This window comes from Telmatherina bonti (assembly GCF_933228915.1).
Source record: "Telmatherina bonti genome assembly, chromosome: 11".
NCBI lineage: Eukaryota > Metazoa > Chordata > Actinopteri > Atheriniformes > Telmatherinidae > Telmatherina > Telmatherina bonti.
This window is the reverse complement of record NC_136629.1, coordinates 30,762,931-30,780,277: the sequence shown is the minus strand read 5'-3', so window position 1 is coordinate 30,780,277 and position 17,347 is coordinate 30,762,931. Positions and strand designations below refer to the sequence as shown.

At 41.3% G+C, this 17,347-nt stretch overlaps 1 protein-coding gene across 1 annotated transcript; it reads left to right on the top strand.

The window, feature by feature from the left end:
- The first annotated feature begins 2,415 nt into the window (after window positions 1–2,415).
- On the top strand, window positions 2,416–17,338 carry LOC306762666 (phytanoyl-CoA hydroxylase-interacting protein-like). Its single transcript, XM_079249232.1, has 5 exons — window positions 2,416–2,607; window positions 9,728–9,924; window positions 10,873–11,047; window positions 12,360–12,477; window positions 15,176–17,338. Exons 1-5 carry the CDS (start codon window positions 2,502–2,504, stop codon window positions 15,708–15,710), a joined length of 1,131 nt encoding a protein of 376 aa, XP_079105358.1. The 5' UTR covers window positions 2,416–2,501; the 3' UTR covers window positions 15,711–17,338.
- Window positions 17,339–17,347: the final 9 nt, after the last annotated feature.

Here is a 17,347-nt window from a genome sequence, read left to right as displayed (position 1 = left end):
GTTACATGGGGCATGGTGTCGCTCTCCTGCTTCCACCCGCGGCTCTGCTGGAAACACTGATGCTAACACAGGATGACTCTCGCTAGAGGGGATGCGAGTGGGTGGAGAGAAGGATGGAGAAGAGGTAGGATGAGAATGAATCCTCCAGAATCGGTCAGCCTCATCCTCCACCTCCTCCTGCTCCCATACCAGATAAGCCCAGCAAGCGTGGGGACATGAGAAGGGGGGGGGGGGGGGAGACAAGGCAATGAAGAGAAATACAGTTGGTGGTGGCATCCATTGCAAAAAGGTCTTTTAAGGATGGCGTACTTGTGGCCACATTAGTTGCACTGTTTGTGTTTTTATCACCTTTCATGAGCTGCTTTCAAAATGCAAAACAGAGGCTTATAAATCAATCTCATTATATCAACTCTCAAATTAAACCAGTCTTGGACAGCAGGGGGGGTATAGTTGGTAAGCCAGGCTTGGAAAGTAAACATATCAAAACACAATCCTCCATCCTGTATAAACTTGGCAACCCTAGACATACTTACCAAGTATAACTCTGACTCCCACATTTAGACGTGTTATCTGTTGAGCCCACATCTCTACAGCAACTTCTCCTCAGACACAGTTCAATGTGTTTTTGTGGCATCTTCAGCCTGCTGACCTTCCCTTTTGATGAGTTTTACTTCTAAGGCAGGAAAACTAGACCAGAAGCAGCAATACTCTGGAATATATTCAGACTGCGTTTGAATGCCACAGTGATTATAAGCTTATCAGGAGTTTAATTCGCTTGCCTGCCATAACCCCATTTTCTAATCCTGAAGCTGTGTGAAAATCTATCGAGTTTACTCTGCCTATACGGGCAACATCAGCAGGAGAAATTGGAAAAGGAAGCAGAAAAATTGAAAGACTCTGTTTCTCTTATTTTCTATCCAAAGATGCTAATGTCCTCAACCAGATGAGTTAAGATCACTTCCCTCTTAAAATTCACAGTGCAGCCTATCATGAGGCAGTTCCTCTTTTGTCATTTGGAACAGCACATCTCAGGGGTCCCATTGGCGCAGCTGCCGGATCTGTTGTCCACCGAATAGACAAACACCCTGTGCCCCCTCATAAAGGTGCCTTGCATAATTATGAGACAGACAAAAGAAAAAGAAGTTGACATGCCTCCCTATGGGGCACGTTCCATAGAGGCTGCTTAAGGAGTGAAGGACAACGACCATTATGATTATGTTATGTTTTTAACTAAACCTGCCTGTGTCTATGTGTGTGAATATGTAGGTACATGCATCTATACAGGCAAATGCGTATGGGTGCATATGCGTACATTTATGCAGATGTCTGTTTTTTTCCTTCTTTCTCTTTCTATCTCTCTCCTTTTCTCTATCTCTACGAGGTGTTTTCTTTCTCTTTCCATTTATCTTTCTGTTGCTCCTATCCTCTCTGGTCTGGTCCAACAGGAGAAACTGAAAAATTTACTCAAAATAAATAAAGAAATAAAATAAAAATCTAGAAAATCAAGGGGATTGTCATACCAGTAATGCTCCCCTTGGCAAAGTAAATTTGCTCAGCAGAACACAGCATCCAGACAATCATTCTGCTTGCTTAAATGCTGGACAAGACAAAAAACAAACAAAAAAAAAAACCTGCCTGAAGACCTCTGAACAATGTGCAATTTGACCTTCTATGCCTTGGCAAATTGCTAGCTGCAGAACCACTGATAAAGATGGGAAGAGAGTGTAACTGATATCATTAGAAACACACCCACAAGCCAGTATGATGTATGGTCATAAATTTACAAGAAGCCATTCCTGTGTGTGGGGTTAAGTCTACAATGCAAGAAGAACCGAGGTAAGCCTGAGCAGTAGCCCAGAGGGGTCCCTTAGCTCATTATGGTAGGGGTCCACTTGCACCTGCGCTCCGGCAAGACGGTGCTGCGCCTTACCAAATAAGGATATGCAAGAGCCTCGTTGGGATGACGTTGGACGTGAAATGGGAAAGAACGGGAGTGTGTGCACATTTCTGATGGGATGCTGAACCAGAGGGGGGGGGGGGGGGGTGAACGACACCAAGATAATCTGATTGCATAAGAAGCCATTGAGTTTGCAGACTGCCTCCGCGCTAATCCGCTGAACTATTCATGTTCAACTGTCCCGCGGCTGCACGACACGCAGGACACGCGCGCACACACTTGTGGCTCCTTGCAAAGGGAGCGTGGGATTAGAAACTGAGCGCGGATCCAGACTTCTTTAAAGGTGCGCAAAAACGCATCTCTGCAGAGACTGCCTTTGCCTCATGTTGCAACTGGCGGCTTGCGTGACGCTTCCGCTGACGCGCCACGCGCCGCACCACCCAGGAGGCAGAGAGGAGCGACGGAGCGAGCAGTGGACTCACTGGACACCGGACTCTCCCTTTCTCTTGCCATAGCGACCGAGCGCGGACGTCGTACTGGTGTTTAAGTCTCCTGAACTCCATTTCCAGTAACCAACCTGCATCATCCAGACCAGTCTGCAGTGATGGAAGCACCAGGTTTGGCGCACAACATCACCAGTCCGTTAAGTCCCTGTGAGGGGATGATCAAGGACCTGAGCTTGGACGCAATACAGTTATGCGAACGAGATGGTAAGTGTCTGTCTTTCACTGAAGCGTGGACATATGTCTGCAGAACACACCAGCGTTAGACCCGACGGTTGATTTCAGAGACGCTGCGGCGCATGCGGGCTATTTGCCGCTGCTTTCAGCTGCATTCCCCTTGATTGTGTGAATGGAGAGAAAGAGGACCGGTTCCGCTGGTTTCTTGGATGGATGGGACACCCGTACGTGCGAGAAATAAAGGAGTGGATTTTCAGTGGCAACAAGGTTTTTGTATCAGCTCAAATATTGACATAATGTCTCCATAATGAGCATGCACAGGCAAGGTGGACGTCTTCATTTCAGCACCACAGGCGAGGACAGAGGCCGGCAACCACCCCGCCTTTCACTCATTATTGCCTTTCCTCCCCCCACTTTCTTTTTCTGTTTTATTTCTCATTTTCTCCCACATTCTTGGACAAGAAAGAACCTAACCCAGCTTTTGATTTTATAGTCCGCAAACTCTCCCATATGCGTTTGCATTTATAATTTCTGAAGCCTGTCCATCCCAGCTGGTTGTCTATGACTGACTTCTATCTGAACTCCAAGTTATCTGAATATCTAGAAAGAGTTTAAACATATGGTTTTGGGTTTTATATAAAAGAAGAATAAGTTGTATAAACCAGATTTATCGTGCAGGAAAAATTCCACATGTGCAGGCTTTGGCCCTGATGCAGATGTTATGTTGCGGATAAAAAAAAAAAAAAAAAAAAGCAAGTCATCATCAGTAGAGACTGAAAAGCTAAAACATGGCTGCGCGCGTGTGTATGCGTGTGCACAGGCGGTGAAGCCCATCACACCCGTCAGCGCAATTACACACCACTGACTCCACATCTGAGGCAAAATGCACGGTCACGGTGATTCCTTTTAATTAGGCTGATTGAAGATAAATTACTCCTCATGGCCATGAAATGATACAGTTCATTCTTTCTCTGGATTCATCTTCATCTTTATTTGGATTGGCTGTTCAGGTCTCCCAAAGGAGTCAATTTTATATCCTCATTAGACCACCACTGGACCTCCATGGTCTGATTACAGTGCAGTCTTTGTGCCACACTGCTTTGTTTTCTCATCTGTCAGAGCTCCTCACAATTTAATACAACAGGATGCATTTATATCCTCTTAGTGCTTTGTTGGCATGATTTCTAAAGCTTCCATTTCAATAATGGCATCTAGCCTGGGCTGCAATTGTCAAAAGGACACTATGGCAGCTTATCCTTCACGTTTACTGCTGAGCTTTTTAGGTAAGTCTGGTATTTACAGTCCAGCAATCTCTGCTTGTCAAGTAAATAACAAAATGTAAACAGTATGCCTGAGTCCTTGAAACACTCAGTCTGTGGCTATGTTGCCACATAAACATTGTCAGATTTTTTTGTCCATTTTTTTTTTTTTTTTTTCAATGTCAGGTTGTTTTCAACAATATCAGAGGTATTGTAGATGAATCACTCAATCTCCACGTTGTTAAATCTTTAATTAAATCTGCTCATTGCTGTGGAAAAAACGAAGTTTAGTGTAGAACGCTGTTGTGTTCAGCAGCACAAACTGTGAAAGTTGTATGGAGAACTTGTGTAAACAAGCGAAACCTTAAAGATTGTTTTGTTGCAGCTGGGTTCTGTCATTCTTCCAAATATTTTCACTGCTCCTTAGATATTTATGGAAATTTTCACCTAAAATGACCTGAAGGAAAGCCATGTACTTTTCATTGTCTTTGCCACACCCTGTGAAAGGAAGCCTGCATCACTTTTTTCAACTTGTGCAAAGGCATATGATCAATACGGAGCGCGCTCATTTCAGTTTTCCGTTGCTTTCTAAATTTATCTCCCAATTCCATTAATATTTAATAGCCTGCACTGGGTGCTTGTATGCCTTTGCTGACCCAGCAAATGGATTCATGAGTCTTCAGTAGCCTACTGTCTGTGGGAAAGGTCTTTCTCAGTCACACATGTGAACACACACACTCACAGACACACTAAGGCCTGTTTAAGCCTTTCAGCGCACAAAACCAGTGGAAAACAAGTTATTTCAGTGTTTTCCCTGTGTTGCAGATGGGGTGAATGCTGTGGTCCATGGGGGTTGCGGCATGTGTGTGTGCTGTACATGAGGATGGGGGATGTTTTGCTAAGGGGTTGTGGGGAAATGACAGAATTTCCTCATGTGAAACAGCTCCTCTGATGAAGTTAGGTTTCACTGTGTATCCTGTGGACACAGAACTGCTTCCATGATGCTACTTTGGACAGTCTCTGTCAGAAATCTCTGAATGACTCGCTCAGATCGCCATGTTGATTTTATATCCACAGTTAATCTGTTTTTGAAGGGGGTAATGAAATGCATGCTACATGCCTTGCTTGGCCTTTGTGCTGTTACCCTGACATGATTCATTTGCTTTGATGGATGGCTGCCATTTATGTAACCAAGTAGTGTGTCTTTACTTACTGGAATATTTCTGCTGTGTCTGGCTGTGTGTCAATGTGCTCATGACAGCTGGATAGATGGATTGATATTGTCCACTGGAGGGGCCTTCTTACCACCAAGTGATGCTGGTTTAAGGAAAATCCCATCAGTGCTGAGCCGTCATTAGAAGCTAATGAAGGTCATATTTACTTAAATGCAGAGCAGCAACACAGTCACAACAGAGGTGATCCAGCTGGTAAAGAAATCCATTACCCCCTGAAATATTGATCCTATTCAGTTTTTTTTGTTTTTTTTTAAATGATTCCAAAATGCCTGCTAATATAAACACTAGCTGTTAATTGGAAAATGCTGGAACAGGAACTCTGCACCTAAATGCAACAAGTTATTCCTTTACCAGTGTCCCACCTTATATTTTATAGTATACAACAATGATCAAACACCTCTACATGGGTAGAGGTAAAATAATAAAAATAATCACACCTTAAAATCAAAGCAAAAGTGTTTCTGAAGCTGCTAAACTGACCCCAGTTTTCTGTGACAACTGCACACACTCATCATGCTTGTTTGAACATTTGAACAGCAGCTGGCGTTCCCTGAGCCCAGACCCTCCGGCTCCTCAACTCCACAGAGTTAAATGAAGAGTGTTACAGGCCGACGATTCGGTCTGATGTCAGGCAACAGCAGGCCTTCCTTATGACATACCGAAGCCATCTGAGTAAGCTGGCATTTTACCTTCACTGACAACAGTTGTGTCCTATGACTGTGTTGGCAAGGCTCACAGGTATAGTGGCCACTTGCTGGCTCCATAACAGATTCGCTTTCCATAACTGTGGGCTATTAAATGTTTTCATCTTGAATGCGAAGAGTCGGCAGTGCAGGCTGAACTTTAAAAGTCTGCTTGAGATATTTTAAAGAGTCCATAGCGATGAATTTTTCACAAAAAAAGTGTTATTATCTTGGTCAATGGGCTCTGTAGAAGGTGGAACACACAGATAGCAGGCCGTTGTTTATGTCGCTAAGAGAAAAAGATGGTTTGCCAACAGCAGCTTCTCTCGCTGCCAGCATGGTCCGTCTCAGTCTTGCATGCGAAATGACAAGAACAAAGGCGTGATTTTCAAAGCCTTGCAAGCATTTATGCCTCATCACTGCTCACTTCTACTGTTTTAGACACAACTTAAAGTCAAGGGTTGTCCACGAAGTGTCCACTTGTGCAGTAAGAAACAATTAGAGCAACTTGCTACTGTCAGTCCTCAGAATGAGTTGGGTTTTTTTTTCCAGAACCAGGGGGTTCACATGGGGCCTTATTTGCACATGGCAGACATAGAGACTTTACAATAATACTATTCAGATGGACTTAGTGAAAAACAAACCACTTATCTCTCACTGGTAAAGACCACTAACAGGCAATTCACAGTCTGAGTCCAGGTGTGACTGGAACAAGTCCTACTACAGAGAACCATTAGGATGGTTCTGTGTATGCACATCAACAAGATTTCTATCGATCCTTTTGACTCTCTTGCAATTCCATCATGGTATTGGACTGCACACTGAGTAAAAGGGCAGTAGCCAATGAGGGCCATTTGTTTAGGTTTATGGGATTCAGCTGACTAGTTTAATGTTTTTTCTATAGGGCAAATATTTCTGCGTCCTGCATTTTGCAGCTCTGCTCAAGCATGCACAGCTCCTCTCATTGTGAACTCTGTGCATGTGTGCACAGCATGAGTAATCTGTGCTCTGAACAAGGGCTTAAAAACATTTTGCTTGACAATGATGTGGCAAAAATCCCCCATCTTTCCTCTCCTGCACAACATCCCAGAGCAACAGGCAGTGATGCAAAATAACAGAAGCACATTACAATATAATGGCTTAGGGATTCAAATTAAGACTCCGCTAAATTAATTTTAGCAACAAGTGCAAAACCAGTGGAAAGAAGAGCCGAGGGTGCAATGCTTGCACATTCATTTAATTCTGAGAGAGGGTTTAGGCCTCCTGTGAGAGACTGCGAAACATTTGCTTTGTCCCTCATCGCCTGACCTTCATCCTGCGTAGCTCTTTCTCCTCCATCTTTCATCCCGCTCTCAGAATCCCAAAGGATTCAAAGGATTCATACCAAACAGGAAAGACTCACTGGTTCACATAATTAATATTCAGGGTAATTTCATAAATTATGATAAAGTGATGATTGTAATTCAGCTCTTATGATGTATTTTTTTGATCAATTCTGAAGCTTTCATAGCTTGTTTTGTTTTGGGTTTTTTTTTAATAGAATTACTTAGTGTTATGCACCAAGTATCTGCATGCTTTTGGAAATTATCACTGTCTTGCAGTATTGCTTTTATTTACACATAAGTTATGAGAGCTTTAGCATAAACAGGAGATAAATAACTGTCAGTCACTGCCAGGGCACCTGCCTGCATAGGATTCAGTTTGCAAGGAAAACAGTAGTGTTGATAGCAACAATGTTAGGTAAAGTAGACAAGATCTTTTTCCTCCTCTGGTGCAATGCTAATCTTTTAATCAGCAGATCTTCCATCTTTGACGTTTTAGGTTAATATGTACAGTTATAAGCTGCAGGTGCAGAAAACGTGTAGCCTACCCAGCATTTTGCTATAAAGATTTTACTTTAACGTTAAAGAAATCCTTTGTTTAAGCTCATGTGGGGGTGTGTCATTGTTGCCTGCAGCAGATGTCAGAGAATGACAACAGACCTTGTATTTTTATTTCTGTTTAAGGTCAGCAGCACCGTCTCAGAGGAGCTTTACTGGCATCACTGTCTAGTGCTGACTTGGACTGGGTTTTTTTTTCTTTTTTCTCCACGATTCACTCAGTCATGTCGCACACTGACCCTCTCAGTCTGAGCCAAATTAATCAGCTCAGTGGGATTCAAGTTTAATGAGTCGGGCTTTCAGAAGCAGACCGTCAGCAGGATGGGATGTTTCCACAAATCGATGTGGAGGTGTGGGAGTGTGCCAGTGAAGCCTTGAGAGCCCTGCAAAGTGCAGTCAGGCTGAAGATTTAATTGTTGGCCTGTTTATGCTTTTTCATACTTGGGAACCTTTTAAGCCAACGCCTGTAAAATGTAGTTCATGTTTGCAGAAGGTACAAGTGATAAATCCCATGCACTGATTTTACTCAGGGGTTGCCACTCAGAGGTCACCACACTTAGACCCACCACTAATTTATTCGCTCACCTTCAGTGAATAAATTCCTGCTTCCTTTGCTAAACGTCTCAAGTTTTACACTCCAGCCAAAGACCTGAGGTCAACCAACCAGTTGCCCCTGGTTTTGCATAAAACCAGGCTCGTCTTCAAACTGGGGAACAGTCAACCACCCTACATTGGCGCAGCTATTAATGTCAACATTTTCAGTCACTTTTACATTCCCCTAATTCCTCTGGAATTTTATTAATGCTTAATGTGTCGCCATGACTTCGGTTTCAATAGATTTGACTATTTTCCATGTTATCAATTATTAATATTGCTCTTACTTTAATAGTTATATTCCTGTTGTCTCAATGTGTATAATAGATCTTCCAGTTAGTTGTTTTCTTGTTTTTTTAATTTATAATAATAATAATAATAATAAAACAAAAGAAACAAAAGTAATCTACAAGTTCAGAACTACTGGGGTCTTTAAATGGCGGTGAGACGTGGAATACAAACACCCAATTACGCGATTATTTTCTCACCCTCTCCCTGTGGATGAACAGAGATTGATTTTTCATGCTCCACTACTTCTGCTATTGTTAACTCCCTTTTAAAGTCCAGTCATGTTGAGCGACACCTCCCTCTTCCAAAAAAAAAAAAGAAAAAAGAAAAAAACCTGCATTCTCGAATTCTAGTCGCTCTTGTGTGTGGACCCCACTGTGTGCATAGGAAACACATTGTTGCCATGCCAAGGGGGCGTCCCTTAGTTTGATGCAAGGTCCATATTCATCCTAATTTGACAAAGCTCTCATTGAGCCGTGCTTTGACATTTTCGCTGGCCTCTGTTTGCACTGAGAGTTGTAAGCCTTTGGGGACGGTACAACATGCAGCTGAGAGAAATTAAAGATTTGCTCAAGCTCTTTGATGGAAAGCAGCGGGCTTTAAATCCAGGCCAAATAGGCCAAGAGTGTTTTTGACCCTGATGAAATGAGTGGCTGAAGTTGCATTTTAACTGTGGTTGCAGGGTCGACACACGGGATCAGGCAGCTGCAGAGGAGTGGACTAGTCTCAGCTGAGACGAGATGAGATTCAAGCATTAGAAATATTTAATGCCACGTATCCCTCCACACTCGTGTGGAGGGGACTGATGTGTTTCCATGGCAACATATATAGTAGTCAGCGACACAAGCTGTTCTTTGTGCTTCTGTGTGACACAGTGGCTGTGCAACTGTAGATGCTCTCTGTGGAATAATTACTGCAGTTGTGTGGAAGGTTTACAAGAGAGAAACTAAACCTCTGCAGGTTGTCTTAAAGCATGGGATCAGGATTTCAGACTGTGTGCACCGCAATTTAACGTGGCCACAAGTGTGATTTAAGGCCCCTTACTGTCTCAAAACACTTGAATTGTTGTGAGCAAACATTAAAGTGCCAAGTTTGTTCTCGTAGGACTAGCTCTCTCTATATATGAATCATATAATTCCATTTTGCTTGTGTTATTGTTGTGTTTGAGTGTGACAACACTGCTTTTTTTTTTTTTTTTTTTAATTTCACAGGAAATAAATCCCAGGACGGAAGCATCTCTGAGATGGAGGAGCTCCCTGTTCCTCAGAATATCAAGATCAGCAACATCACCTGCGACTCCTTCAAGATCTGCTGGGACATGGAGGCGCGCACCAAGGATCGTATCACACATTACTTCATTGACCTGAACAAGAAGGAGAACAAAAATTCTAACAAGTTCAAACACAAGGTAACGTTTGAGTCGGGATAAATGCCTTTTAGAGGAAGCACTTGCTGTGAGATGACTCACCGAACATCCTTTTGTTGCCTCAGTGGAGAAAGATTGCTGCATTTTACAAATGCATAAAGAATAAGAGGTGGTGAGACCTTAGAAAAGCACAAAGACTGAAATCATTTAACCAGTTGAACTTTGCAACCAATCAAGGGGGCATCAACAACAAATACAAACAGTGTGGTAATGATAAGACAGCTGCTGCAACAAAATAAGAGCTAATAAAAACAGTCACATTTTGTTTAGCATTTTTGTGTTGTCATTAAGATAAGTATGAGATGGTTGTTTTGAAGCTAAGGTGCTGTTTTGTCTCAAAATGACCTTTTCTTTTATGCTTGAGACATAATGTCTCTTTTCAAGGAGGTTTTGTTCGAAGGCTCTGCTACAGATTGTTCGTTTGAGCTCTGATAGGCTAATAAACACTTTCTCAGCCGTCTGTGCCTTGGAGCAAAAGAAGCAGTATGACAACCGCTCCTTCAGATCTGTTTTGGTGGTTTTATAGATTATTACATCAGTCTCATTCCTAGTCTCTTGATTTCCATTTCCTAGATTCTGCATCACTCCGTTTCTCCTCATGCTGCTTTCATAGCAAGCTGACACTGTTGCTAGGCAGAGACTAATCAATGAGCCTCTCAGGCCTACTAATAGGCTACTGTGTAGAAGAGGCATTTCTGAAGGCATTTGCATCCATAGTTTACATCAGTATTCTAAAAGGGGGATTCCACGATCCATAGTCAGCAATGCAGTGTGAAATGTGTGAATGTGCTCTGATAAACAGGAGTCTGAAAGACAACCATACATGGACAATCTCCTCTCTGACTCACTCATTCCTGTCACCACTCACCTCTTCTTATCCTTCAACTATGTCATCCTGTTCTTCCTCCCTCCCTCCCTCCCTCCTTCCAGGACGTTCCTACTAAGCTCGTGGCTAAGGCTGTGCCCCTACCCATGACGGTCCGGGGTCACTGGTTCCTGAGCCCCCGCACAGAGTACACTGTTGCTGTCCAGACCGCGTCGAAACAGACGGATGGAGACTATGCCGTGTCAGAGTGGAGCGAGATTGTCGAGTTCTGCACCGCTGGTGCGTAATGCAAAACTTTGAGTGCCATGATTGCATAGCGTTTCAGGATTTGTACCAGCAGTGGATTAAAGGGGAGTGCACAATGAGGACAAACATTAAAAGGACCCTAATTTAGTGTGTGCGTGCGTGCGTGTGTGTGTGTGTGTGTGTGTGTGTGTGTGTGTGTAGGGAAGATGGATGGAGAGATGGAGGATGGGTAGATGAGTGGTCAAAAGATGGATTAAAGAAGGGAGGAGGTACATCTTCTGATGCTATGGGGTTATGGGCGAGAAGCTTATAGCGGGGGAGGGGAGATGATGGAAAGGAGACTTGAAGTACAATTTTTCAAAAAGGGTGGGGAGGGTTATCTCTGTGGTCTAGTGGCCTAGTATAACAACCATCTAGCATGGGTTCTTTGTTTCACAAGCCTCTCTGTCTGTTTTTACATTGAACTGTCAAACAGCCATGACTTTGTGAGACTGTAGTCTCACAACTAAATGCTATTTTCTGCTTGCTAACTAACTTATTTAAATAATTTAGAGATTGACATTTCTCCAAATCCAAATTATAAATGATCTCAGAGAACTCTGCAGAGACAAACCCAACCAATCTTTAATGACTATGATGACATTCTGATGTTAAAGTATATATTAAACTGGAAATGTGAGAAAAAAATCAGAGTTTTGCATTGATAGAAATTCTAACAAGCTGATTTTACATCAAGAGTTTCAAAGTCACAGTTTATCCTACAGGGATCACGAGTGACTGCACTGAATTTCAAAGCATTTACTTTAATATGTGCAGCAGTAACAAAAATCCAGCTGGTGACATGCAACACTTCCTGCCACCTTCTGGCCGCTACTGCAGATGCATGCTGTATGCAATCATATGGACAACTGAGTTGTAAGGTGATATGAATGGAAAGGCTTGTGTGTCGAGACATTTTATGGACACAAAATCATGGAAATTACTTCATTTTTGCATGGAAACAGTCTGTAAGTTTTATGACAATTCATCTGGCAGTTGTTGATATGACCTATATAACTATTGTCTGTGAGTAGTGCTTCTACAATGTGTATGATAAAGATAATTCTGATTATGATGATAAAAAAAAAATATATATAAGACTTGACTCTATGCTATCCTCAAAGGACATAGTGACAAAATGTAAAATGGAGTAAATGAGTGATGAGATGTTTTTTGTCATGGGTATCATGGGAGACATTGAGGGACAAAAGAGTTCCTAGTGGACAGGTCATGTTATGTTTTTGGCAATGTGTGTAATCCTTTTTTGTAATCTTTTTTTCTTTTCTGATGTTTTTAATATTACCAGATTATTCAACAGTGCACCTAAACCAGCTGCTGGAAAAGGCAGAGGTCATTGCTGGGCGAATGCTACGTTTTTCTGTTTTCTACAGAAACCAGAATAAAGAGTATTTTGACCACGCCAGGTAGGCATCACCATTACAGCTACCAAATACAATATTTGTTTTTATATTTTCTAGAAATATAATTGCAAAAGAAATAGGTTAAAAAAAAAACATTAAATTACACACTTTTCTATTACTACTGATGTTTAGCTGTTAGCTAGGTGTTCCAGTAAATTCCTTGTCTTTCAGTAAAATCCTCTACAGCTATACAACACAAATGGTATTTACATTGTTTGTCTTGTTCCTTTAACTTTTTTCTTTTTAAGTTTTACATTTCAGGAGATAAAAAAGTCATCTGCTACTATCCATGTTTTAAAATGAAATTAATGACCACATTTGAGATATTACACTTTTGATTTGACATGCAGGTTTTGCTTTAGTCCTTCCTCAGGAAGTATGAGCATAAGTAGCAGCGAGCGATCATCCACAAGTGTGAGTACGTCCATAAAAGTCGATGATTTGAAAGTCTGGACCATTCAGGTGTGCATTAAACCAAGAAATAATAATATCAGCAAAGATCTGTTGTATTCACCACCCTAAAAGGAGCTATGAGACCATTTTTAAACTATTTCATGTCCATCATTCTACAGTAAGAGAGATTATTCAGGAGTGAAACATGCTGGAAGACAGCTGTAAATCCTCCCAGCAGGGAATGTCCCAGGAAGTTCACGCCAAGGTCAGACTGTGCAGTAAGAGAAACTGAACTCCGAAAATGTTTTAGTTCATCACAGTATGATTACAAAAAGACTCAACAAGAATGACTTGTTTAAAAGGGTTGCCAAAAGGAAGTATGCAAGTTGCATCTGAATCGTTTGGACAGCAGGGAGTAAAGTAGAGATGGTTAACCATAATGCACAGCATTGTGTTTGTGCTTCTCTATTGGATTTCTTTTTCCAATACTTTATTGCAATGTCCAGCACGGTGATGGATTTATGATCATTTGGGCTGGTTTTTCAGCCATACGACCTGGACACCTTGCAGTCCTTCTCAGTATAACAACATATTCGAGGAAGAAACATGAGTTCATCTTACTGACAGCTAAAGCTAGGCTAAAATTTAGCCACGACAAAACAAAAACAAAGATCTTTTTCAGCTTTTTTTGTGTGTGAGTGTTTTGTTTTTGTTAGAAAGAAGTAAAAAAAAAAAAAAAAAAAAAAAAAAAAAAAACACTTATCATATTCTGTTTCACACTGTCATATGCACACACAAAAAAGCACCCCCCTCACCCACACACTAACATGACTCTCTAAGTTTACAAAATAAACAACTTTAAATAAACCAGCAATAATAATTGCACATATAAAAGCTAAGAAAAGATCAAATGTAATAAAATTAAATGAAATAGCTTTAAATAAAATATTAAATACAAGATAAAAAGATGGGTCTTGAGCCTCTTTCTAAAAACATCAGCAGTCTGTGCGGCTCTGAGGCTCTCCGGCAGCCTGTTACACATTTCAGGGCCATAATGATGGAAAGACGCCTCACCGTACGCTTTCGTTCTGACCTTTAGGAACAACTAAAAGGCAGGTACCAGAGGACCTCGAGGTCCACGAGGGCTTATAATTTAAGTCGATGTCGAGATCTTTGATTAAAATGCTGCGGTGAGCGCTCAAGAGAACTTTGCAGAAATGAATGACCACAAACCTCAGTGCAGTACTGTACAGAAAAGCAAAAATCCTCCACTAGGATGTGAGAGACTGGTAATGTCTTATAGAAACTGTTGTTCATCCGAGCTGGGAAAAACTAGGTTAATCTTTCTTTTTTCCCCCCTTAGTTTTACATTTTCCTAATACAAAAAAATCCTTAAAAATAAAAAGGATTTAGTTTCTTTTTTACATGACTATACTGGTTTTTAACTGGTATCACTTTCTCCAGCTTTCCCAGTTATTCTCCCCTTTAATTGTTGTTCTTTTTTATCCTCCTGTGTTCCTTCTATTCTGATGCTTCAAGGAAAATCTTGCTGAATTTACAAAGAGCATTTTCTCTACTTAAGCCACAGCTTGTGAGCACTCTTTTGTTGTTGCTTGACAGCATGACGTCATCCTTCTTTAGACCATTGTGCTGAGTTGCTGCACCCCATTTAAACTGCACCATCATGTGGGGAGTTACAGTACTGACATTAGCACTCAGTGGGAGCTGAATAAGTCCATTATTCCCTCAAAAAAGCAGTAATTGAGGAAATAAAGCTCATTTCTGCAAAATTACGATACATAATGGAAGTTTTTTTAATTCAGATTTCTGCTGAGGCAACCATTCAACGCTTTCATCTCTTCATCTGAAAGCTGCTTATATTTTATAGCCATTTATGAGGATTCTTTCTTGAGCTAAATGTCAGATGAATTGGACTTGGAAAATATTATTACAGCTTTGAAGAAATGAGAAAGTAGACATGTTCCATCAGCAAAGTGCACCGTGAGATGTTTGGTGATAGTATGCACCTGCATTAACTAAACTGGTGCAGTTAATCCAAATCATAATGAAGCATCGTTATAAGCTGAGGCATCGTCTGTGAAGACACAAAGACTAAGAGCCTGTAATACTGAGAGAACCGTGACATCATCTGTGACAGATGCCTAGCAACAGGAGTGACTTAAGCCTTGCCCAGTGGCAGCCCACTGCAGACTGTGTTATTACTGAACAGAAAAATACACCAAAATTGAGATTGTCACTTCGCCCTGCATTCATCATTCTTCTGTTGCTTTATTTTTTCAAACTCCAGAGAGATGCAAGAGAACCGGATGCTGCCATCAGTGAAAGATAACAGCGGCAGCCACGGCTCACCCATCAGTGGCAAGCTAGAAGGCATTTTCTTCAGTTGCAACACAGAGTTCAACACAGGCAAGCCACCACAGGACTCCCCATACGGTCGCCTGCGCTTTGAGGTCCGGGCGGATGCACTCTTCAACCCTGACACCAACTTGTACTTTGGAGACTTCTACTGCATGTATACTGCCTACCACTACGTCATCCTGGTCCTGGCACCGAAAGGCTCCAGGGGAGACGAGTTCTGCAAGCAGAGGCTTCCTGTGCTCGACATCGGCAACAACCGTTTCCTGACCTGCAAGCAGGAAGAGGAAGGTCTTGTGTTTCATCACGCCCAGGATGTCATCCTGGAAGTAATCTACACAGAGCCTGTTGACCTGGCCATGGGCACAGTGGCGGAGATCAGTGGGCACCAGCTGATGAGTCTGTCCACGGTAAATGCCAAGAAGGACCCCAGCTGCAAGACCTGCAACATTAGTGTGGGACGCTAAGGAGGAACAGAATATACAAGATGGAGGAAAAGGACTGGCTTTGACTGACCTCTACATAAAACGTCCACGTGTATTTAAGTCGACCAACACATGCATGAAGCAACCGATTAATTAGCCTATACATGCACAGAAACATATCTGACGGTGTTCTTTAGTCCCAAGAGGCCATCATTCCCAAAGAATGGAGAGGTGAAAAAAGAGGAAGGTGACACCTGCACTACTGTCTCATTATCTGAAAAGGGTTACAATCACTCTGAAATATCTAAACATCCATCTGGCAAGTCACTAAGGTGTACTCACCAAACCCTTTAACTATACTAACAGACACTGGCTGCTTTTGATCAAATTCTTATTTTAATCTGTTGTCTGATTTTTATTTCTTTTGTATTAATAACTTTTGCCTTGGTTTCATTGATATGCTGTTAACTGAATGTCCACTGTCTGTGTGGACAAAAATATTGTTTTTATTCTGACTATATTGACTGTATGTTTTTGTTTTTATTCCACAGTTGACAAATTCAGACTTTTACCTCCTCCTAGTGGCATGGACTGGTACTACAATTTCTAGGGCTGCAGCATTGATAGTAATCTTTCTTTATACCAAAGGTATTGTAAAACCAGGCATCAAACTGCTGTGGGATCTAAACAATTCTAATGCAACAGCCTCTAAATGTGTATTCACAAGGTCTTTGATGATTTTAAGTCTGCGCAACTTGTTAACCTTTAAAAAAAAAACAAAAAAACTAAAGCATGATGCAGTTCTGTGCAGCATGAGTTTGAAAGCTGTCAGTACCTCCACCTTCTGTGCAACAGTCATTCTTATTTTATTGTCAGTGAAAAGAAAGAAAGTAGAACCATAAACTGTGTTTAGCAGAATAAATGTGAAAAAATATTTATTTTTTATTGATACATTCATATATATGTATATAAATATGAAGAAAAATATATAAACCAGAAGTGCACAATGTCAAAAGCTCTGGTCATCGTCAACGCAGGCAGTCAGGGGGGGGGCATTATTTCATACAAGCAAAAAAGAGGGGAAAAAACACAGATTTGACAGCATATATGATTTGCACTACTCTGCGCATAAAAGTTAAGTCACAATTAAAATCAAGTATGAGATTCCAAATGCATATCATAGCACAATGTAGGACAAACAAAAAACTGGAAAAAAAAAAAAAAGACATGCACAAACAATGTGGGATTGTGACACTGATTGCAGTTAAGTTTACACATTTTTTCCACCAAGACAACACTTTTAAAAAATATAGTTTCTACATCAGCAATGAAAAAAGGTTGTTTTGGCATGGTTAGAAAATGAGTAACAAAGTGCCATAACATACAGTAATTCTAAAATAATTTAACATCCCACTGTTGCAGCACTCGTATAACATATAGACCTGTGCTACTAAGCATAACCATGCTACATCAGGTTTCTAATGTGTCCTGAAGAAACAGGGATGTATTTTTTGGGACTAGGACAAAACCTTTGCAGCTGTCCAAATAAAAAATGTCAATAATTTCCATCAGTTGTCTTCATGTAAAGTTCATTTACATAAAAAAGCATGGCATGAAACATCTATAAGCTCACCATCAGAACTTTCAGAAATGTTAAGATAAAATAGAAGTCCCACTGT

What these genes read in the sequence shown, in the direction of transcription:
- LOC306762666 (XM_079249232.1), top strand. Translation starts at nt 2,502, where the DNA reads ATGGAAGCACCAGGTTTGGCGCACAACATCACCAGTCCGTTAAGTCCC. An exon ending in CTAACAAGTTCAAACACAAG is followed by an intron (nt 9,925 to 10,872) that starts GTAACGTTTGAG and finishes CCCTCCTTCCAG; the next exon opens with GACGTTCCTACTAAGCTCGT. An exon ending in GAGTATTTTGACCACGCCAG is followed by an intron (nt 12,478 to 15,175) that starts GTAGGCATCACC and finishes TTCAAACTCCAG; the next exon opens with AGAGATGCAAGAGAACCGGA.